Source organism: Pleurodeles waltl, chromosome 4_1 (genome assembly GCF_031143425.1).
Source record: "Pleurodeles waltl isolate 20211129_DDA chromosome 4_1, aPleWal1.hap1.20221129, whole genome shotgun sequence".
Lineage (NCBI taxonomy): Eukaryota > Metazoa > Chordata > Amphibia > Caudata > Salamandridae > Pleurodeles > Pleurodeles waltl.
The window spans coordinates 207,731,123-207,756,196 of record NC_090442.1 but is presented as its reverse complement, the minus strand read 5'-3'; the positions used below and the strand labels follow the sequence as shown (position 1 = coordinate 207,756,196).

Here is a 25,074-nt window from a genome sequence, read left to right as displayed (position 1 = left end):
TAGTTAAGCGTAATGACATAGGGGGTCATTCTGACCCCGGCGGTCTAAGACCGCCGGGGCCAGGGTCGGCGGGAGCACCGCCGACAGGCCGGCGGTGCCCCGCAGGGCATTCTGACCGCGGCGGTTCGGCCGCGGTCAGAAGAGGCAAACCGGCGGTCTCCCGCCGGTTTACCGCTGCCCTTAGAATCCCCCATGGCGGCGCAGCTTGCTGCGCCGCCATGGGGGATTCTGACACACCCTACCGCCATCCTGTTCCTGGCGGTTCGCCCGCCAGGAACAGGATGGCGGTAGGGGGTGCCGCGGGGCCCCTGGGGGCCCCTGCCGTGCCCATGCCAATGGCATGGGCACGGCAGGGGCCCCCGTAAGAGGGCCCCGAAAAGTATTTCAGTGTCTGCTAAGCAGACACTGAAATACGCGACGGGTGCAACTGCACCCGTCGCACCCCTGCAACTACGCCGGCTCAATTCTGAGCCGGCGTCCTCGTTGCAGGGGCATTTCCTCTGGGCCGGCGGGCGCTCTTTTGGAGAGCGCCCGCCGGCCCAGAGGAAATGTCTGAATGGCCGCCGCGGTCTTTTGACCGCGGTGCGGTCATTCAGCGGCGGTACCCTGGCGGACGGCCTCCGCCGTCCGCCAGGGTCAGAATGAGGCCCATAGTGTTAGTTAGAGGTTTCTTTGAACTTACATTAACTTTTGGTACAGCTTACACGCACAAGAATAACCTGACATTCTTGGTTACACCTTTATAAAAGAGCTTCTTACATCACACAGATGACAGGAGAAAGGCATAAAGGAGAAGATAGAAAAGTGTTAGAAATGGGGTATTTGGTTGGCAGTCAGGTTACGCCCTGTCCAAGCAATGACCCTCACTCTAGTCAGGGTAAGTCACACACAATCCAAATGATCCTGTGCCCACCCTCTGGTAGCTTGGAACTGAGCAGTCAGGCTTAACTTAGAAGGCAATGTGTAAAGTATTTGTGCAATAAATCATACAATAACACCATATAGCACCACAGAAATACACCACACAGTGTTTAGAAAACTACATAATATTTATCTGATAAGATGCAGGTCAAAACGATTAAAATGCAATAAGTAGATGTTGAGATATCACTGTAAAAGTGATATAAAGTGTCTTAAGTCTTTGCAAAACAAATAAATGTCTCTTAAAAACAGTAAAGGTCTCTTGCAAGCACAAAGTACGTGGTTAGCGTTCAGAATCTCTGCAAGGGATTCGCAGAGGATGCGATGCGTGGAAAACGGGGAGGTGTGCATCAGTTTCGACTTGCGTCGTTATTTTCCACGCAGGGGAAGGCTTTGCGCCGATTTCTGGCATGCGGACTTGGTTCCTCTTCAGGTTGTGGGATTTTCTGGCACCCCAGGGACTGTGCGTGAAAACCTGGGCATTCGGAGCGAAGTCACAAGCGCTGCGTCGATCCAGTGAAATTTCTCTGCACGGCAGGGGCTGTGTCGATTCTTCTCTGGAAGTCGGGTTGTGTCGTCCCGGGTCAGCTGTGCGTTGATCCGGTGGGCCGTGCGTCAATGTTCTGGTCCCAGTGCAGGAGCTGCGATGATCTTCTCCTTATGAAGTCGGGCTGCTTCGTTCCAGTTCGGCGTGTAGTCAATTTCTCACTGCATGGCAGGCTTTGGTTGTTTTTAGCAGGCTGTGCATCTAATTTTCGCTGCACAAGGAGTCCAGTTGCAGGAGTGAAGTCTTTTTAGTCCTGATACTTCAGGGAACAGGAGGCAAGCTCTTTCCAAGCCCTTGGAGAGCATTTCTCAGCACAGCGAAGGAGCAGCAAGGCAGCAGGGCAACAGCAAGGCAGCAGTCCTTGTCAGAAAAGCAGTCCCAGTGAGTCCTTTGGGCAGCCAGGCAGTTCCTCTTGGCAGGTCTGGTTCAGGGATTCTTCACCAGCAGGTTTCTTGTCCAGAAGTGTCTGTGAGGTAGAGTGTCTACCCCAAGAAGTTTCTGAGTTAGTAGGGGCAGAGGCCCTGTTTATATACCTAAATGTGCCTTTGAAGTGGGGGAGACTTCAAAGAGTGGCTTAGAACTGCACCAGGTCCCCTTTCAGTTCAATCCTGTCTGCCGTGTCCCAGTAGGGGGTGTGGCAGTTCTTTGTGTGAAGGCAGGCACTCCACCCTCCCAGCCCAGGAAGACCCATTCAAAATGCAGATGTATGCAAGTGAGGCTGAGTATCCTGTGTTTGGAGTGTGTCTGAGTGAATGCACAAGGATCTGTCAACTAAACCCAGCCAGACATGGATTGCAAGGCACAGAAGGATTTAAGTGCAGAGAAATGCTCACTTTCTAAAAGTGGCACTTCTAAAATAGTAATATTAAATCCAACTTCACCAGTCAGCAGAATGTAATGTCACCATTCTGGCCATATTAACTATGACCTTCCTACTCCTTTCAGATCAGCAGCTACCACTCAAACAATGTATGAGGGCAGCCTCAATGTTCGCCTATGAAGGGCGCAGGCCGCACAGCAGTGTAAAAATGAATTTAGGAGTTTTACACTACCAGGACTACATAGGTACATGTCCTGCCTTTTGCCTACACAGCACCCTGCCCTATGGGTTGCCTAGAGCATACTTTAGGGGTGTCTAGTATGTAGAAAAAGGGGAATTTTAGGGTTGGCAAGTACTTTTAAATGCCAAGTCGAATTGGCAGTGAAACTGCACACACAGGCCTTGCAATGGGCAGGCCTGGGACAAGGGAAAGGGGCTACTTAAGTGGGTGGCATGATCAGTCCTGCAGGCCCACTAGTAGCATTTAATCTACAAGCCCTGGGCACATGTAGTGCACTATACCAGGGACTTATAAGTAAATTAAATAGTCCAATTGGGTATGATCCAATGTTACCATGTTTTAAGGAGAGAGCATATGCACTTAAGCACTGATTAGTCCTAAAGCCAGCAAAAATGAGGTCAGAAAAAGAGAAGGAGGAAGGCAAAAAGTCTGGGGATGACCCTGCAGAAAGGCCATTTCCAAGATAAAGGTTTCAGGGAAAAGGACTTTTAGAAATGATTATGCTTAGAGTGCAATAAAAACACAAGGGAAATTAGCTTTAGATGCGCAACACGTAGGGAAGCTTTGTATATATAGGCCTAAATCTAGCACTGACACTTTGTTTGTGGGAACGAGTGAATGTAGACATGTAATTTTGTTTCAGAGTAAATGGACATTTATGGTGAATGGACAGGATCCAACGATTCCTGGGATATATTACATCTGTGCCTAAAAGCTTATTACCGTCATCCAAGAGGATGGTATGGTACATGTTATTTGGGGATAGTTTTACCAAAGATTTTTCAACTGGATGACTTAAAGAAATTTCCGAAAGTGACAGAATTACATCATATTAGAGAGAAGAGAGAGTCTCCTTCTGGTATAGTGGGAGATATATTTGGAGCAATGATACCTTCAGTAGGAGTTGTTCTGAATTTGATAAAGAATCAAAAGTTGTCTACTATTGTGGATAACATGCTGACAAATTTTCAGGAGCCATACTCCTGATAGATACTGAACTAGCTGCTGATAGAGTTATGACTCTTCAGAACCGCTTTGAGTTAGACATTCTTTTAGCAAAGGATGGCAGAGTTTGCAAAATGATTAATTCTATGCATTGGTCTACGTTCATTCCTGATAATAGTAAATAAATTAGAAGCTTACTTACAAATCTGACTAATGAAAGTGCTGATTTGAAAGAGTTGAAAGAACCAGGTGTCTGGGATAAAGTTGGTAAAGGATTTTCTACAGTAGGAAATTGACTCAGCAGCATTGGGAAAGGGATATTGTTGAAAATAATACAAGGAATATTGATTGTTGTGATTTGCTTAATTGGAATATGGGGAATATGTAAATTGTGTAAAAGAATTAAATTGAAGAAAGTGAAAAATGATCAGAGGAGGGATGAAACGAAAATTGAAAATTTGTTTAGGGGAAATTTGAAAAGGCAACGAAGATTTGAAGGAGTAGAAGTGACAGAATTTTAGCAGAAGCAAAAATTTGTGAGGGAAGGTTTAGTGTAGTGACACATTTAGTCATCAGAGGAGGGACTGAGCGAAGTCTTGGCCTAGTTGCACAACCTCATGTCGAGCTGCATTTCTTAACCGACTTATAAAATGTCTGCTTAGAGAATTAAATTGTGATTTTACATTGTACTGTCCATGTGCTCATAGCTAAATGTCTTTCTCATGAGAACTGCTTACTAGAAGATGCTGTACTTGCTAATGCAATATTGTTTTATGTAATGTGTGTAAGACTGACTTTCTCAGGAGAATACAATGGAGACTCTGACTGGAGTATAAGCTGCAACAATATTGTTACCTGACGAGATGAAATCACAAGAACCATGTACTAGTAGAAAATGTAGATTTGAAGTTTTAGTTTTATTGGACATAATGTGAATATGCGATCCCTTGACCAATAGGGATTTGGGAAGTAGTTTTAGGAAATGTAACTTAGCAGGACTGCACTGAGAAAAAGACACCATTTGCCCATTGTCTATCATGCTTAACTTTATTGCTTAAAGACTTTGCCTTTTGTGAACTTTGATGCTGAATCTTGATGTTTCGCTGACTGGACTGATGTCCTGAGGATGAAGACTGTCACAGCTTGCTGATCCAAACTGAGGATAGGTATGGTGACTATGATGTTGTTTGCTATGTCTATTTGCTTTTGTTTCTAGGTACCAACCGCGCTATTATGATAGAGCCATAGTTAGATGTTTTTCCAAATTTGTGTTGACTTCTGCAGTTTTGTTTTGCTTTCAAACTCACAATAGCTGACCTGATTAAGTGAGCCTCCAGCTGTTACACAAACAACATGCTTATCTCCATTTTCAAATGCCCTATGATGCATCAACTAAGATGGCAGGAGACACTATCCTCGGACTGCTGACACTATACAGCTCATGACACTGCAAGCCCACAAGGGCAGGAACATACTTGACCTTATCTGCAATTCCTTAAACTGATGCATCTACCATGCTCCTCAGCTTATGAACTGGACTGATAATGCCATTATGGGAACTGACTTGACCCATGCCTGTGCTACCCACCTGAACTAACCCAAATCAGAAATAAGAACAAGATCAGTCATGAAATACATTAGAATGTGCTGAACCATAACCTGATGTGCCTTAAAGAAACTTCTAATCCAGCACCTGCATCAAATCCTTGATTCATCACTTTTATCTCACACTTCTGACTATAGCAGATGCACCTGATCCAGTCAAGCTTCACATCATGAAGCTTGAGAATTCATTGTAAGAACCAAGGTGATTTATTAAAAGATTAACATCCATGCGGGCATCAACATGACATGCTTCTAAGCAGTTAAGCATTGTGTGAAATTTAACCCATACCATTCTATACCCAACTACAATGAAAAGTACATAGCCACCAACAATTTTCAATGAGAACATTGCTATGACCTACCAAAATATTTTCTAATACTCCAGCTCTCTATATTCCCTAGTCAATTCCACTCTGCAAAGCACACAAATGGAAATCCTTCAACACCATCGCCAGTAGATTGTTTGCCAATTTATTCCACACAATTGAACTAGCTCATTTGAATTCAATGTTATCCCATCATCTACAGTGAAGAAGATATCCAGAAAAACCCAGAGCCCTCTAACGAATTTGTATTCCTTTCAGAAGGCATCTTTCTTGATTCCCTCAAAGCTTGACAGAGCTGGACACATCACAAAAATAAATAAACTGTTACCCAAGAAGCCCACATACTGTCTAATGACACACCTGCCAATCATGGGAAAGATTATGAAGAAGACAGTCAGAACGCTCCTCCACAAGAAAATAAAAGGCAACACTCTCCTCCAGGATACATATTCTCATTTAGGGCCTCAGAAACAGATATGATCCAAGTAGTTGACAGCCCCCTTCATAATGCTGACATTAAAAATCACTGGCTACTCATCCTGCTATGGAAAATAGACAAGAGTGTGCTTAGTATTAGGAAGAAACATTTGTGAAACTGAGATACACACTCAACAGTTACAAAAACAAATGATTGCTAGGCTCAGAAGTAGACCACAAGCAGGAATTGTGCCACTGAATATCAACCCCCAGAATATTGTGGTACAAGAATATCAAGGACAGAATATTGAGGGGCAAAATATCGAAAGGTAAGTGCATATAGGGACGCATAGATTTACTATTCTTAACTCTACATCTATATACTTTGAATATCTATGTACTGCAAAGGTACAAATATGTGAGTTAACTATAGAAAATCTAGACTATCTTACCTGTCAATATTTTTTTCAATATTTTGTCCTCAATATTTTGTCCTACCGTTATTCTGCCATCAATATTTAAGATTCACACCCACACCAGCTTGTCTTGCGCATTATAAACAAACAGTTTTGGAAGCAGGGGAAACAACACTTACAACGTGGTAAATGCAACTCTATGCATTGACCACACTGCCGTTGCCACGCATATGTCTTTATGCATGCGTTTAGCGCACAAGTGTTTACCATGCATATGCATGGCTACGGCTGAGAAAGTGGTCTAGGTGTCTTGGTGGAACAGGAAGGAGCAGAGAGTAGAGAAGCGAGAGGTAAGTGGTGCTGGGTCTGGGGGAGGTTGGGGTAGTTTTTAGGACAGGGCGTGGGGTCGGAGTAGTTTTAAGGACAGGGTGGGGTAGGTTTTAGGGTTCAGGGTGGGGGCAGGAAAGTTTTTCAGACAGTGCGGGGTAGGATATTGGGTACAGGGCAGAGACGGGGTCAGGATAGTTTTTAGGACAGGGCAGAAGTAAGTTTTAGGGTTCAGGACGGGGTGGGGATCAGGGTAATTCTTTTGGACAGGGTGTGGTAAGTTTTAGGGTTCAGAGAGGGGCGGGTGGGTCGGGGTAGTTTTTAGAACAGGGCAGGGAAGGTAATAGGATTCAGGGTGGGGGAGGAAGGTCGGGTCAGAGTAGTTTTTAGGACAGGGCAGGGTTACTTTTGGCTCAGGTCAAGGGGGTTAGGACTCAGGGCAGGGGGTGGAAGCGGGAAGTTTTAAGGGCTTTGGAGGGTGGAGTATGGTAGGTGCAAGGAGGCAAGCCGGGGGAGAATTTACCACACATGTTCCTTTACCAATCATGCTTTTACAACGAAATTTGTTGTAAACACATGCGTGGTAAAGGCATGTTTGGTAAAGAGGCAGTTCTTGTTGAGACAGCATTGTAAAGGCGTGCATGATATACCCATGCGTTTTTCTATCATACATTCTGGAAACAGGAAATGCACACAGCACATACCACAGCGGGTAACTAGTAATTTATTTTGTTTATCCCTAGTGGGACCAGCTTACAGAGGAAGACATACGAAACTGGAGTAGACGGGTAGTAGAGGATGACTCACGAGGACAAATTGCAGTAAGCTGTCAAAAGAGCTTAACACGGTGCTCCTGTCTGAAGCACTTGAAGTCTGCATTGTAGCCTTTCATAAATCACTCTGTTTGAGCTCCTGGCTCCAAGCAATTGTAGTGTATTGGTAGAAGAGGGCTGGATCCACAGTCCCGGTCATAGAGTGGCCACGCCCTCACAGACTGCTGACTGTGAAGGCAAGACCATAGTGAATGTTCTAAAGCTAATTTCAACTTGTTCATGGAATCCACGGGAGCCAAAACAAATCAGCATCCATCCACTAATATGCAAATGACACATAGCTATACATGGAGATCTCATCAGTGCACTGACTAAGTAAAAGACAGTGGTGGCTCCTCCGCTATGGCGGAGGTGTGTCGTCCCCCGTGAGGAGCCCATGTGGGATGAAGGGGATGAAGGGAGTGCACTGTGCACTCCCCTCAGTGCGCATGTATGTTTGACCTACAGCATCAGGATTGGCCACAGGGCAGGCTGGGAGCCGGTGCCTGTTGAGAAGACAGAGGAGCGGTGGCGTGGCGCGCAGATACGTTTTTAGTTTATATTTGAATTTAGTGTTTTTGTCCCCCTCGCCCCTTCAATGTTCAGCGAGCCTCGACTGGTAAAAGACTATTTTTCCTCCATCCAATCCTGGATCTCGAAATGCTGTCTGAACCTCAGGAGTTCAGACTTCCTATTCATCACTAGCAGGCACCTAGAGGTGCAGGAATGGGTAGCAGAGATGTCACCAGGCAGCTTTACCTCTCCTCCCACTGAGCACAAAGTCCTTAGGCTTCTACACAGGCTCAGCTGCGTAAGTTGAAAACCTTCTTACCCGAATCCGACTTCAGAACAGCTGGAAATGGCCCGCCTTGATAGTGGCAATGCTCTCCTATATGGCATTTCTAAAACACGCCTCGACCCCTTGAAGTGTGTTCTACACTTGGCAGCTGGACTCAATTAAATGTCTACCCTCTCAAAGAATTTTGTTGCCTCTCAGAGCAGGCTTGCTTCTGGAATCATCTACAAAATGAAGAATGTTGGCATCCCACTTTACCTCGCAAGCAAAGTAAAGACGACTGGGGAGGGAAACGTGACAGAAGAGACGGAACACCATCATAAGACGGTTGGAGTTCAAGGGGTGCAAGTAGAACAAAAAGAAATGCCAGTCTTTCTGTTCTTATGTCCCAAGTGTCTGAAACACTTTATCTATCCTGCACAGTACTTCTACCATGACTACCTCTCCCATCCTTCTCTTACTTGCACTGTAACATCCCCCCTCATATATGGTATAATAATATCCCTATAAACCTCGGTTGGTGTTTTATAAATCTTATGTAAAGATAGGTACGTAAATGTGGGTCAGCCCCTGGTGTGTAAGCTCTGGGTTGGTATAAATATACAGAGATGTTGAAATACACTGTGCAAAAACTGAACACATTCAATAGAGTCGAGTAAATAGGAAGAGCAGCTAAAAACGTATGTTGTGCTTAATAAATTAAATGTATTGCATTCAAATGCACCTTAACACATCAAACTCTTTTGCATTGAACATGGTTAGGCTACACTGCTCTAAAACGATGAAGCACGTTGGCTTGTGAAGCTAGAATTACAATGCTTGCAGTATTCTTATATACTATGAGGGAAGCCATGAATTTCACTTACACCTAAATGCATCTGTTTCAGAGCCACCTTGTCTCAGTGCGGCTTTCCTGCTTTAGACAGAAGCTGCAGAGACTGACCTTTACAAAACAGGCAAGAAGTATATCGATTGAGATAAATAAGGCAATATTGATGTATTTCATGAATGAATCTCAGCCACTGAAACTCACTTTGGCTCCTAATTCCAGCCCAGTGTGTTTTACTGTCACTATGCCAGACACTACAGACAGCAAATAGCCAAATGCCAATCAGTTGTGGCCCAGCTCTGCAAAAGGCACACCAGGGTGATTGACAAGAGAATGTTTGGACTTACCGCCTCCATTTTTGTAACATAGGTAGGGAAATCTCCACACATTTCCAAGGCCAATAATCTCTCCAGCCACTGATAGCACAAACTCCACCTTGTTGCTCCACTGGCCCCTGTCTCTAGTTTCTTCTTGCTCTCCTTTACCCCTCTTGCCGTGGATCTGAATGGGCTTCAGCACCGCATTGGAGCCTTCCACCAAAACGTTTCTGTCCATGGCCCTGTATATGCGCAGCAGTGGAGAGAGAGAGAGGGAAAGAGAAAGAGACAGTCAGTTGTCAAAATGCGTCGATCATAAATAAGTCACAAGACATCATTACGCCAGAGCGCCATTGTCAGTTCTCTACACTTAGGTTTTCTACACTTAGGTTGCGTAATTTAAAAAAATATTCGAAATATGATTAATTCACAACTGCAGTAATTAGAATAAACTTGACTTTCCTTTTTTTCAACAAATGCCTTGATGATATGACGCCTGGCTCTAAGACTCTGCTAGCTGGAAGACGCCACCTTCTCGGACTACACTGCTGTTCAGTGTTGCTAATGGTCTGAGCATGAAGGCAACTCTGCCCTCTTCAGCAAAGTCCAGTTGTTTCTGTGTTCCACAGGACTGGGAGGGAGGCCTGTAGGCCATCTCTGTACTTCACTTGCAGGCTGGGAGCTATTCCATCTGCACGTGGTGCTGAGCCTCTGTTAAAGAACACACAGAATACGTGGTTTACTTTCTTGCAGCCCCGCCTATGGTACTAAAATATCGTTGTCTAAAAAGAATATTGGCTGACATAAATATTGCTGTCTACAAATCGTTTACAAAAATATTCACCCATTGGAGTTCATAACAGACAGTCTGCACCAAGACACTATATTTAGGACAAAGTACTTATGTCAAATGATATTGCTGTAGCTGATATTCGGACATGCATCCACGGGTAGAGCTGGGTATAAGAGTGGGACATGCAAATCCAAGCCTCAGAATTCTCTGCGCCTGCCTCACCCTTGAAACACAGGATGTCTCTTTTTACAACTGGATGGACGGGTAAATGTGAAAAAAAAATTGTGTTTTAACTGCACCAAAATAAACATTTAATATAAAACTTAGTGACTGGTAACACGTAATATGGTCCTACATTGCCATCTCGGGGCTGTAGTAACACTGAAAGATCACAGCAGTCCAGTGATTGTTAATTACAGTGCAGTGGAATTACTCGCTGTTCTAAATTGTTGGGGAATAACGTGGGGAGATCAGTGGTCCCGCGTCAGTTCCCACTTGGTTTTCAAGTTTTCACCAATCATGTGATAGTGTGGGTTTAAGATGTAACTACAAATGCACTACCTTGATTGCCTTTAGGGCAAAACATCAACAAAGGAGCAACGAGGGCTTTCAGTGCTGCAAATTAAGGATTCATTGATGTGTGATGTTTCATAAAGGTGCTCGACTAATGTTAAGCGGGGAAAGCCACTGTAAAATGCAGTGAAAAGGAAAGTAGATTGTGCAAAAAAGACATAGTTTTCAATTGCAGCAGATTATTGCCATAATTACTAGCTTGTAGGCAACCAATCAGGTGTACCCAGCAGGGAATATTGATGAAAAGATCTGGGATTTGGCTCCCAGATTTTACTCCTCTTACTGATATTCATTTAACCTTAATTTACAGAGCAAATGATTTGTCCATTCAGAAATGGTCTCTGACAATGTAACTGTGTTACAAATATTACATTTTTTAGATTAAACCAGGAAATTAAATATGGTATGACGGTCATACTTTCACATGAATTAATTACTTGTGTTGATTTTGGATATAACACAGTGTTGAACATGCAAAGCACGTCAAGCAATATTTCTGTGACTGTAAATGCTTTTCTTTCACATTGCTCGTAATTAGTTGTTTTTTTGTCGTGCTCTACCAGCCAACGATGTCACCATGCTGTGCAAAAAAGGAGGTCCTGATTATGAGTGGGCTGAAATAGTGTAAAGTAGTACAGATACCCAGAGATGCCTCATTCGATGGCTGTGGTAATAACTTCATATTCAGAGATAATACTCGCAATAATGGCAATTACATCCACAAATGGGTCCTTAGTCCAATCCAATCCTGATAGATTTGTAAAGTGTCGCTAATCACCATTGAGGGTAACCCAACACTGGGGGTACTGCTGCTGGGGCTCTTCGAATAACAGATCTTGAGTCCTTTTCTAAATTCTAGCAAGGAGGATGAGGTCCGTAGGTGGAGTGGGAGAACGTTCCAGGACTTTGCGGCGAGGTGGGAGAAGGAGCGTCCTCCACTGCTGCTATGGCAGATGTAGGGTGGTAAGGGCAAGGAAGAGGGAGGTAGAGCGCAGGTGTCTGGATGAGAGATGGAAATTCAATTGGAGGTTGATGTACACAAGTTCTAGGTTGTGGAGGGCTTTGAAGGCATGGATCAGCATCTTGAACTGCCATCTATTCTGAATTGGGAGCCAGTGGAGCTTCTTGCGGTGGGGGGGCAATGTGGGTCTGCCTGGGGAGATCACAGATGAATTTGGCTCCTAAGTTCTGTATCATCTGCGGTATCTGATGAAATGCATGGTGATGCCTGCATAGAGTGCGTTGCCGTAGTCCAGTCGGCTGATGACCAGGGTTTGAGTGACGATGCGTCTGGTGTTGATGGGGAGCCAATTGAAGATCTTGTAGAGCATGCAGAGGGTGAAGAAGCAGGAAGACAAGAGTAGTTATTTCCACATGTATTAAACTTTTCCCTAATTTTTCTTTGTATACATTCCAGCAAGTTAGATCTAATGAAATGTATTAGGAAAACAATTTGGTTGTTTGGTAATTACTGCACTAACATTATGCCCCAGGTGCAGCCAGGTACTCTTTGGTCCCTCAGACTCTCCCTCAAATGTGAAGGGACCAATTCCCGACCAGACCTGTCGTTGTATGGGCCCCCAAGTATAATTTAAAGAGCTGGTGTAGACAATGCAAATAAACATATCCAGTTACTGTGCCTTTAGCCACACTCACAGAATGTTTGGATGCGCACTCTTTGGCCTGCATTGGAAAAGGATCAGACCCAACACCCCAAAGTGGAAAGTGTGGGTAATAACCGCATCTTACCTCTCCCCATGAGAGGGGTGGGAATTTTCACCATTGCGTGGGTAACAGACATTCAGAGTGCCTTCCCCAGCCTGTCTGCAGAAGAGTTTACATTGGGAGCATGCACATAGTCAATGTGTATTGCATCATTTGCATGAGTGTCTGCCCACAGACAGATGAGGGAATGCCCACAGTTTAAATGAGTGGCTGCTGTTGTGATACTTTCTGTAAAGTTGTAAACTAAGTTGCATCAGCGTAATGCATCTGATCTCTGTCTCATTTGGGACAACAGCTCAAGGACTAATGGGGGGTTAAGAAGTATCTTCTGATAGGTAGGAAAAGTAAAAGATTAGACTTTTAGCCCTCTACCTACCAGCAGAGAGCTTGACAGTTCTCCCTTGTTTTACATTCTTTCTGCCTTTGGGGGATGAAGTCTCTGCAAGCATGGAGCACCAGACTACACCACTGGTTCATCCCGATTCACACATGGCTGTGGTGATGCCCCCATCATGTGATCAGGAGCTTCAATAATATTAGCTTGGGAGCAGGGAGAAATGAGTACTTCCTCAGTCAGTTAAGGGGTTATTCAGAGCACCATTCTTGCCCCCCAAACTCTTCAATCTCTATATGGAGCCCCTTGCATTGATCCTCCAACATGACAATATTGCATAACATCTATATTCAGATGACATGCAGCTTTACCTAAAAATATCATGTCTAAACAACGCCACTTAAGTAGGACTCAAAAGAGTGTTCATTTATCGCTACTGGTCAACCATGAAAAAGTAAACCCTCTTAAGGCTGACTCATTTCTTCACCGCACAATGCTCCTCAGATCGAAGACAGGCTGAGCAGCCTAGGGGCACTCAATTGCACTCCCAAAATCAGTTACTACACCACACTCTTCAGGATTAAACTGGACAAAAACCTAAATATGCTTATCTATATCACCGCCATGGTCAAAAGTGCCGTTTATCAACTCAGATTTAAAAAAAAAAGGTCAAACCTTTTATCCTGTTACTTGACAGGTGCTTGCAATATCTAGGCTTGACTATGATATTGCCATCATACGTATGAAGGGCAGGCTTAACATGGCTGACAGGTTAATCTTGGGAACCAGAAGCTTTGACCACATTACTCCCTCATTGATCACTCTCGAGTGGCTCCTCGACTGATGCTCACAGCTTTCTCAATGTGGCTTGCATTACTCACAAAGCACTTCATTGTGATACCTTTAAATACCAGACCTACAAGCTAATTCATCCTGGAGGTATTCACTCCCTGTACAGCTTATACACAGTACTTATTGAGGAGCCTAGATTTAAGAGAGATCAGACTCACGCTCATTCACTGGAAGTGCTCCATGGAGCTAGAATTCACTACTCCTGAGAATGGCAAAACCCCCTTCCCAGCTTCTCTCAAGAAGAACAGTAAATCCCTTCCATTTGAAAGACATCTAATGAACTGACCTGTCATTAATTACTGATGATAGTCCCTTGAATCCTTCCAAGGTGGTGAATTGTTTTTCTCCATTTCTCTCTCTCTCCTTTATCTAACCCTTTTAAATATTCTTCCTCACACATACCTTGACTATGTTCTCACTCTAACCTGTTGTTAGACAGTTGTTTTTTTACCCCTGGGTCATTTATGCACTTTATAAATTGCTGTCTACTTTACTAGGTGAGTTAAAGTTAAAGAGATTTTCAATCTTGTCTCTTACAAAGCCAACTCAAGGTTGGGACACAAATACATGAAATCAAATAGACAATATAGGGATCGTGTGAGAGGACGGTTCTGACTACCTGGTCTGCCCTGATTATTTTTGTTTTTAGATCACTTGATCTTTTACTGTGAGGAAGCCTCATAGTTTGAGACTATGACTCAGCTCAGGATTACGGCCAATTACTGCTCTGTCCAGCTGCAGAAGCAGGGCCTTGCATCAATTAGGCAGCTGTCATTCTGTGCCAGGAACCAGGCCTGCCTCACGCCGGTGAATGAGGAGGGGCTCCTTGTAGGAATTACTAGGAGAGGCCCTTGAAGGAATGTCAGGGAGGAGGGGCTGAGGCTCTCAGAGCACATGTGGCAACTGACTCCTGGACGAGGCCATTTTGAGCTATCCCAGAAGACTATGCAGGAAGGTTGCAACGGGGGCAGATAAGTGATGTGGCACATGAGGATAGCCCAGATGTACAGCCCTGCTGGACACTTCAGTCGCAATTTAAAAGGTTTTGCACAGGGGAGGGAGTTCTCTCTTGGATGTGCTTTTCTGCAGAACACTGGGAATGAAGACAGGCGTCATAGACAACTAGAAAGAAGAACCCCCTGTCTGGCCCAGGGTAAGGGACTCTGCCCCTGAATTACTCCAAACCCAGCAGGGGCCCATCCTGAGACCATGTAAGCTAGTTCCCTTAGTACCTGAGGACCATTTGGAGGAAAGATTGGCTCTGGTGCAAGGAGACCGCACTTCCCAGAAAAGAGGGAGGCACCGAAATGAAAGGCTGGCATGGTGATTCAGTGGGACTGGCTCCCTATGAAGTTGGGAACCTTCTGGGCCAGGAGGCCTAACTTAAGTGCTCCAGTTGACAACAGCTTGCCAGCAGGACCAAAATGAGCTGAAGATCATTGAAATTGGCCTATGGGGGGGCCCAAGATATCCCAGAAGGAAGGTATGTGACCTTTGACCCCCAGGGAGGACCAGCATGGAAGTTCATGGGGCTCTGCCACAGATTACAATGTTGCCCCTGGGGTAGGCCAGGGCCCAAGGGCTAGCCCCAAGATTATGTATGAGCCGGGGAGTGGCATCATGCATCCCTGGAAAAATTGACAGTTGCCAGGGAGTGCTGTCACTCCCCCTTGATAGTGGAGGGGAGGGGCCCAGGACCCCATCCCTGGGCCACTGACCAGTAAAATGCAGTTGGGGAGTGGTGTCACGCTCCTTGTGAAGAATTCCTGAAGTCAAGCCAGGAAGCTCAGTTGTGCTCCCCGTGAAGTATGTCATGGAGGGGGGGTCCAGGACCCCATCCCTGTGCCCCCAAGGCTGAAGATCGGTGGGGGAAAGTGTCATAGCACTCCCCCATGTGGCAAGGTCAGCCACTACTGGATTTGCGTCTGGCGTGCAGACAGAAGAAGAAGAGGCGGGGAGCGCTAGTGCACCTCCCCGTGTGGTCACCTCCTCCTGGTCTGCCCGCAGGCAGACCACCAGTGAGACTGGAGGAGAGCAGGCAGATCTCTGCAGAGTGCTAGCTCCCGTAGAAGCACTGGGGTGTGCTGACCGTTCGGGAGCTGACAGGAGTGGCAGACATGGGCTCCCTGCACCGCTCCCCAATGGAACATACTTGGTGTGGGGGTGTGCGGATGGGACCGGGCATCCCAAAAAGAGAATGCACTGCGGCACAAGGTCGCAAAAAAGGCACGGGAATCCAAAAAGGCAGCTAGCAGCTCTCCCCAGTGCAGCGGAAGAGCCACTAATTAAATAGAGGCACCCCATAATGCCTTGTGGGGCCCAGCCCAAAGCCTGGCAGAAACCAGGGGTGAAAGGCTGTAATCACGTGTTGTTACAGAAATTGTGTCATTTACATACTATGGTTAAAGTGCAGCACATTGTACTGAATATGCTTAAAAATGTGTGCCTGAAACGTTGTGGCCAATGATATGACTTGAGTAGGGTCATATGAAAGGGCTCTCTCTGGGGGTGGTATTACACAATAAAAAACAACCAAGTGATAGACTTTTGGGACCGTGTCAACTATGAATACTTTTTATGTAGAATGAATCAATATGGAATATGATGAAACTTTGCCCACACCATATAGGTAGACTGCATAGATCATGCTAAAAGTAATCATAACAGCACAAATCATTTCAACATGGCTATACATGTTTTTGTTCATGCTTGTTTGAGTAATGAGACTGACAGCCACTAGTGATCAAAGTAGATGTACTTTATTGCCAGTAGAAGGAGTTCTCACTCCAAGGTATAGTCAAATATTGCATTGGAATATAAGTGAATGCTTGTTGTTTTGTATCTCCCTTTGAAAGAGACAAGAATGATTATGCAATGTCATCCAAAAGTAATTCCATCAGCTTTTGTACATTTGTAAATTGTTGCATAATATTGAGTAGTGTGTTTGTAATAAATGTATTTTTACGTTATTAAAAGAAAAAGCACAGGCTGGACAATCATTTATTGAGTGTTATTCTTGTGTGCCTGTGCATGGTGATTACTAGCCCACACCACCTCCCTTGACTAAGTCTTGGACTGCTTTGCAACGCTACCTTATGAGAGTCATGCGCTACAATGGGGTGCTTGGTTCCTAGAGGTGGTCGAGTGCGAACCCATTACTTCTGCAGGCCACACAACTAATGACCCACCCTCCAACAGTTCTTAAATACAATAGTTTCTTTTAAAAAAGTATAATAATCCCAAACAAAACACCTATATATAACACACATTACTATTGAAAAAGGATTTTGAGACCAATGCAAGCACTTCAATATGTTCTTCAATATTCTTCTGTATCAAATCTTGTGTGCATGTGTGTGTAAATTGCAAGTTTATATGTTTAAACACTGTATTATGCTAGAATTGAAACGCATTGAGGTGGAATGAGTAGAGCAATGATTGGGAAATTTGTTACGATGACCTGAGACTGGAAGATAAAGAATGAACTTTCTACTAATGAGTGAATGTTATCAGTTGATACGGCCATAGCTGAAAAAAAAACCTGTCTTTACATCTGAAATCCAGCTGTACACATAAGATGGCGTTTATATGCCTCAATACACTAAACAATGTTCAAGAACAACTTTGTCCCAGATTCATATTAAATATTCAAATTTCCTGTACAGGTGTTCCTGAATCCAGATTAAAAAGAAACTTTGTTGTTATACTTGGTGATTTTTAGGACATTTTGCAACTAGCAACTAAAGTAACTTTCTAGAAAATATGCTGCTCTTTGTTCAATAGTCTGTTCTTCCTTGATTGTGACAATACTGCATTGTAGTCTTGAATAAATACGTCCTTTAAAATAGATGTGGCAAAAAAGCCCAGTTGAATAGCTATATGGCCCTAACCTGAAGTGCCCTATCGCCTCACCATTCTCCCTACCCAGCCCTTGGAGCACGGATAGATGATGTCGGAAGATCTTGTGAGGCCATCATATTAAAGCTAGACGATTCATAGAAGTGGACCCTGTTTCAAAGTTTACAAATATGTCCTGAAGACGAAGGGAATATACAGCAGATCAGCATATGGTTCAATCTAGAGGAATTAGCCATGTTTGCGGCCTCATCATTAATACATATGGCAGTTTTTTGTTAGATCTGTAAATAAATATGTTGCAGCCTTACTTAGGGCCCCACAAAAAGTAGAGGAAATGGAGAAGCATAACCTTCCCCCTTATAATAGGCCTAGAAGAAAGGTGTGTTGTATGTCCTTGTTGTGGACCTGGGAGGATCCTGAATTGCGTAGTCCTAGCGTCCTCCCCACAGCATGACACTATCAAATGCTTTCTTTGTTAATCCAAGTAAAAAGTCGTATTACAGTCAATGCACTGTTCTCAGAGCAGGCTTAAACTCATGCCTGCACTAGTAACGGTGCATTAGTGATAGACAGGCAGCTGTTTGAAACCGCTGGTCCACTTTTCACTAAGGCAGCAATTGGCAGAAAGGTAGCTGTTTGAAGCTGCTGGTCTGCTTTTGACTGAGACTGCAGATTAGCCTCACATTTAAAGGTGGGTAGAATATTACAGTCAGCTGATATCTATATGCCTACAGTGCACCTACTGAAAATATATATAGTTCTTCATTCCACACACAGTCATCCTGACAAAATGGAGTTTATCGCCATATGCATGTAAATATATGACCTACCTTGTAATGTGATCTCAGTTCAGATATATCTGTAGCGCATATTGCTCACTGTATCTCAAGCTTAGGCCCATATTTATGAAAAATTACTCAAAACTGCACTAACTCAGTTTTTCGTCATTTTTCTTAACACAGCCTAACGCCATTCCTTAGAGCCATCTTTGCGCCATAATAAATGATGCAAGATGGCGCTAAGGAATGGCTAGCATCTAAATAAGAAAAGCTGGTCAGGGATGGCATTAGGGAACATGGCATTAGGGAACATGGCACTAGTAGGTCTGAAATGATGTTAGGCTGGTTAGTAGCAAATAAATATGCCGCTATACAGCTGAGCGCCATTTTTTGATGCCCAAGCAGCCACAAATTGACTCCTGTCCATGTGTAGACTAGTGTTCCCTGGACAAGCCCAACATACCCAGTGCTAGTCAGGGGGCCCCATGTAAGTGGCCCCCAATGGTACTTACAAAAAACAATTATACTTCCCTGTGATGGGGTCCCCCTCGTATAGTGTCCTTTTGGTGTGGGTGGTGGTGTTCCTGGGGCCTGGGGTGGGCATCTTTGTGCCCATTTCATGGTGTTTCACCATGGAAATGGGCCTACCTGCACCCTAATGCCTGCTCTGACCCAGGCATTAAATAATGGCAATTAGTGAGCTTAGCACCATTATTAGGTTCGCCTCCTCCTTGAGCGTCATTTCTGCACCTGGAGATAAATATGGTGCTAGGGGTTTAGCATCGTGTTTAGAACAGGAACACCTATCTTGCGTCTCATTGATGCAAGGTGGTTTCGCGCATCCTAAACATGGTGCTACCTCCAATATTTTGACGCTAGATGGGTAGAGCGCAAAAATATAAATATGGAATTAGGTTAGCGTCGTTTTAGCGCCAAAATTAATGGCACTAAAGTGACACTAACCATCCATAAATATGAGCCTTAACTTTATTAAACATATAAAGTTTGAAAATAAATAAGCAAAGGGTGCTATTCTCTTGGGGTAAGGGAGAAGAACTACCCGGGGAGCAAATAAAATGCATTCTGTCCATAGTTTTCCAGTGGTTGGCTATCCACAAGCTCAAGTGTAATGCGGATAAAACCAACATTTTGGTTTTTGGTAATACCACACCAGAACTCTGGAAAACCTTTTGGCCGGACAATGCCAGCAACATGTTGCACTAAAGAACTTAGGGTTCAAATTTGAAGACAGGCTATCCTTCAAATATCAAATTAATGCAGTAGTTGGGAGGTGCATTGAGGTACTGCGCTCCCTGCTAAAATGTCTACACTTCCTATTGTTTCCAGCAAATAAGTTGATGATCCAGGCCTTGATTACTGCTAGATTGTACTATGGTATTGCCTTGTATCTTGACTACCAGAACAACAATTTAACAGACTCCAAGTAATTCAAAACACAGCAGCCCACCTATTGTTGCCACTTAGAACATGGATGTCCCCCCAGTTACGAGTTCTGCACTGGCTCCCTATCAAAAAATAATTTTGTTCAAAGCTCAGTTCTGGTACATGGTGCTTGTACCCATCTGGAGCAGGCTACCTCAGAGCCTGGTTCAGTTTTTATAACCCTCAGAAAAATATGAGATTGGCAAACAAACTATTAGCTACCATTCCCCAAATTTGCAGCGCCGGGACTGGTGGCAGGTCCCTGACTTACCAAGGTGCTCTGGCATGGAATAAGCTCCCTTTGGAGCTTCGAGCTTGCAGTAATACTGCAATTAATTAAAAAAAAGCTTTAGACTTGGTTACTTGTGCAGAGCTAGGGATAATTATGCATATTGAGCTGATCTGTTGGTACGTGCTGGGACATTCTTATGAGTAGCTGTGCGCGCTATAAGTTGCATCATCATCATACCCTTGCAGGTGCTGCCGTGAGTGATTGTACATGTCTGAAAGGGGATTGCTGTTGTTCCTTCATCCCCAGGGCTGCCCACATAGTCACATTGACTGTGTATCACCACTGTGTGGAGGGTTGTCAGTGTGCCTCCTGACTGCCCCTGTTTTCCTGCATCTGTAAGATACAAATAAGGTTGTTCCCACTTGAGATCGCACCTGCAGTAAATGTAGTCTGGCATGATTAATTTGTCAAAAAGGGCCAGCATCTACAGTCCTTTCTTTCATTCTAAAGTGCACTGAGGATGAACAGGGGATCCAAAATCAGGCAGACAAGCCTGTTGAAGCTTTTGGTACACTGTATATAGTTCAGCCTCTGTTGTTTTTCCCTGAGAGATTTTGTCAAGACAAACCTGCTGAAATCTATTGAGGGAAAAGGCAAATCATACAGTATTTGGTGTTTTAAATACCAATTCCACATGTTATGTCTCATTTTCAATTGAAACATGCATTGGCAAAGCCAGTAGGTCTAGTTTCGACCACCAGCCATCTGGCAATTCTTAATTTTCATGTTTTTTGCAAAACCTTATTGTTTGGGAATATGCCAGGCCTTCATCAATTTAAAAGAAAACATTTTCTGGAGACAGAAAGTACACATTACTATAGAACTCCCTGGCACTGAAGGGAAACTACTTTAATATTCAGTCAGCCTAACATTGGCTCCAAGCCGCCTCTTGCCTTTGAGAAAGAAAGAAAGAGAGAAAGAAAGAAAAGAGAAGACCAAAAAAAGAAAGAAGGAACTAAAGGAAGAAAGAGAAAGAAAAAAGGAAGGAAGGAAATAAAGAAATAAAGAAGGAAGGAAAGAAATAAAGAAAGAGAGAAAAGTAAAAAGAAGATAACTTAATCCAGACTAGTTTCAAAATGAACACAATCTGGTGTAGTATGTGGTGGAGTAGAGAAAAACACTCCAAAAGGAATTTACAACAGCATTGGCAGGAGATATGATATAATAAATACGGAATGTTTATCAGAAGAGACCTGCTCTCACATCAGGCTCTAAACGGAAAACAACACACTAAAGTAATTATAAAGTAAAAACACTAGTACTGAAGGAATCTAGCTTGTGTGCAGATGTGCTCCTTGTGAGAGAGCAAACTGCAGTCACTATAAGTGAAGCCTTAAGTAGGCTGACCCACTGACCCATGCTGTATAATGTGGTGGATGGAAGCAAAATGTGAATGACAGACCAACAGACCAATGGATAAAGAGAGGTAGCTGAAGGCCCATATATATGTTATATTATTATATATATTTTAATAAAATCAAAAGGTCTTGGTGAACGGCAGACCTAAAAAGTGGAATAGGCGCCATTTACTGCACTTGTTCCATCGCTTACCACAGGGTACATTCAGGACGCTTGTAATTAGGGCCTGGGGCGTAGCTTCAGGGAGGGTTTTGGGGTGTTACACCCCCCAGTAAATGTATTTCCTGATAAATAATTGGGTACGGGTGCGTTCAGTCGGGTATGGTGCGGTGTCCGTCGAATTTCACCAGGAAGTTTTACACACAAACAAAAATGCATGCACACACTCTTTCCCTCTCTCTGTTTGGAAAGACTTAAAATGTTTTGGGTATTTCACAAAATAATTTTTCTGTCATTTAGTAGCCCAACCAATCCACTTCTCTCTCCCTGTCTGTGAGAAGGTAGCCTCTTTCTAGCCTTATTACCCCCACTTTTGGCCTGTTTGTGAGTGTATGTCAGGGTGTTTGTCACTGTTTTCACTTTCTCAGTGGGATCCTGATAGCCAGGCCTCAGTGCTCATAGTGAAAACACTATGTTTTCTGTATGGTTGTTATGTGTCACTGGGATCCTGCTGGTCAGGACCCCAGTGCTCATAGGTTTGTGGCCTATATGTATGTGTCACTGGGACCCTGTCACACAGGGCCCCAGTGCTCATAGGTGTGCATGTATATGTTCCCTGTGTGGTGCCTAACTGTCTCACTGAGGCTCTGCTAATCAGAACCTCAGTGGTTATGCTCTCTCATTTCTTTCCAAATTGTCACTAACAGGCTAGTGACCATTTTTACCAATTTACATTGGCTTACTGGAACACCCTTATAATTCCCTAGTATATGGTACTGAGGTACCCAGGGTATTGGGGTTCCAGGAGATCCCTATGGGCTGCAGCATTTCTTTTGCCACCCATAGGGAGCTCTGACAATTCTTACACAGGCCTGCCACTGCAGCCTGAGTGAAATAACGTCCACGTTATTTCACAGCCATTTTACACTGCACTTAAGTAACTTATAAGTCACCTATATGTCTAACCTTTACCTGGTAAAGGTTAGGTGCAAAGTTACTTAGTGTGAGGGCACCCTGGCACTAGCCAAGGTGCCCCCACATTGTTCAGAGCCAATTCCCTGAACTTTGTGAGTGCGGGGACACCATTACACGCGTGCACTACATATAGGTCACTACCTATATGTAGCTTCACAATGGTAACTCCGAATATGGCCATGTAACATGTCTATGATCATGGAATTGCCCCCTCTATGCCATCCTGGCATAGTTGGCACAATCCCATGATCCCAGTGGTCTGTAGCACAGACCCTGGTACTGCCAAACTGCCCTTCCTGGGGTTTCACTGCAGCTGCTGCCAACCCCTCAGACAGGCATCTGCCCTCCTGGGGTCCAGCCAGGCCTGGCCCAGGATGGTAGAACAAAGAACTTCCTCTGAGAGAGGGTGTGACACCCTCTCCCTTTGGAAAATGGTGTGAAGGCAGGGGAGGAGTAGCCTCCCCCAGCCTCTGGAAATGCTTTCTTGGGCACAGATGTGCCCAATTCTGCATAAGCCAGTCTACACCGGTTCAGGGACCCCTTAGCCCCTGCTCTGGCGCGAAACTGGACAAAGGAAAGGGGAGTGACCACTCCCCTGACCTGCACCTCCCCTGGGAGGTGTCCAGAGCTCCTCCAGTGTGCTCCAGACCTCTGCCATCTTGGAAACAGAGGTGCTGCTGGCACACTGGGCTGCTCTGAGTGGCCAGTGCCACCAGGTGACGTCAGAGACTCCTGCTGATAGGCTCCTTCAGGTGTTAGTAGCCTATCCTCTCTCCTAGGTAGCCAAACCCTCTTTTCTGGCTATTTAGGGTCTCTGTCTCTGGGGAAACTTTAGATAACGAATGCATGAGCTCAGCCGAGTTCCTCTGCATCTTTCTCTTCACCTTCTGATAAGGAATCGACTGCTGACCGCGCTGGAAGCCTGCAAACCTGCAACATAGTAGCAAAGACGACTACTGCAACTCTGTAACGCTGATCCTGCCGCCTTCTCGACTGTTTTCCTGCTTGTCCATGCTGTGGGGGTAGCCTGCCTCCTCTCTGCACCAGAAGCTCCGAAGAAATCTCCCGTGGGTCGACGGAATCTTCCCCCTGCAACCGCAGGCACCAAAAAGCTGCATTACCGGTCCCTTGGGTCTCCTCTCAGCACGACGAGCGAGGTCCCTCGAATCCAGCGACTCTGTCCAAGTGACCCTCACAGTCCAGTGACTCTTCAGCCCAAGTTTGGTGGAGGTAAGTCCTTGCCTCACCTCGCTGGGCTGCATTGCTGGGAACCGCGACTTTGCAGCTACTCCGGCCCCTGTGCACTTCCGGCGGAAATCCTTTGTGCACAGCCAAGCCTGGGTCCACGGCACTCTAACCTGCATTGCACGACTTTCTAAGTTGGTCTCCGGCGACGTGGGACTCCTTTGTGCAACTTCGGCGAGCACTGTTTCACGCATCCTCGTAGTGCCTGTTTCTGGCACTTCTCCGGGTGCTACCTGCTTCAGTGAGGGTTCTTTGTCTTGCTCGACGTCCCCTCTCTCTTCAGGTCCAATTTGCGACCTCCTGGTCCCTCCTGGGCCCCAGCAGCGTCCAAAAACGCCAAACGCACGATTTGCGCCTAGCAAGGCTTGTTGGCGTCCTTTCGGCGGGAAAACACTTCTGCACGACTTTCCAAGGCGAGAGGGATCCGTCCACCAAAGGGGAAGTCTCTAGCCCTTTTCGTTCCTGCAGAAACCTCAGCTTCTTCTGTCCAGTCGAAGCTTCTTTGCACCCGCAGCTGGCATTTCCTGGGCATCTGCCCATCTCCGACTTGCTTGTGACTTTTGGACTTGGTCCCCTTGTTCCACAGGTACCCTAGATTGGAAATCCACAGTTGTTGCATTGCTGGTTTGTGTCTTTCCTGCATTATTCCTCTAACACGACTCTTTTGTCCTTAGGGGAACTTTAGTGCACTTTGCACTCACTTTTCAGGGTCTTGGGGAGGGTTATTTTGCTAACTCTCACTATTTTCTAATAGTCCCAGCGACCCTCTACAAGGTCACATAGGTTTGGGGTCCATTCGTGGTTCGCATTCCACTTTTGGAGTATATGGTTTGTGTTGCCCCTATCCCTATGTTTCCCCATTGCATCCTATTGTAACTATACATTGTTTGCACTGTTTTCTAAGACTATACTGCATATTTTTGCTATTGAGTATATATATCTTGTGTATATTTCCTATCCTCTCACTGAGGGTACACTCTAAGATACTTTGGCATATTGTCATAAAAATAAAGTACCTTTATTTTTAGTATAACTGTGTATTGTGTTTTCTTATGATATTGTGCATATGACACTAGGTGGTACTGTAGTAGCTTCACACGTCTCCTAGTTCAGCCTAAGCTGCTCTGCTAAGCTACCATTATCTATCAGCCTAAGCTGCTAGACACCCTATACACTAATAAGGGATAACTGGGCTTGGTGCAAGGTGCAAGTACCCCTTGGTACTCACTACAAGCCAGTCCAGCCTCCTACATTGGTTGTGCAGTGGTGGGATAAGTGCTTGAGACTACTTACCACTCTTGTCATTGTACTTTTCATAAGAGAAAAATATACAAAACAAGGTCAGTGTATATACACATAGCCAAAAAG

The 25,074-nt window shown here is 44.7% G+C and overlaps 1 protein-coding gene and 1 long non-coding RNA gene across 2 annotated transcripts in view; one reads left to right on the top strand and one right to left on the bottom strand.

Moving 5' to 3' along the window:
• Positions 1–25,074, top strand: part of LOC138287582 (uncharacterized) — a 337,458-nt gene that overhangs the window by 189,216 nt on the left and 123,168 nt on the right. The window lies entirely within an intron of this gene.
• The window catches only part of LOC138287581 (sodium- and chloride-dependent betaine transporter-like), a 515,340-nt gene that overhangs the window by 396,767 nt on the left and 93,499 nt on the right, over positions 1–25,074 (bottom strand). Inside the window, exon 2 of the mRNA XM_069228140.1 lies at positions 9,350–9,561. Within this exon, the coding sequence (XP_069084241.1) occupies positions 9,350–9,561 (212 nt within the window). The remainder of the gene's footprint in view (positions 1–9,349; positions 9,562–25,074) is intronic.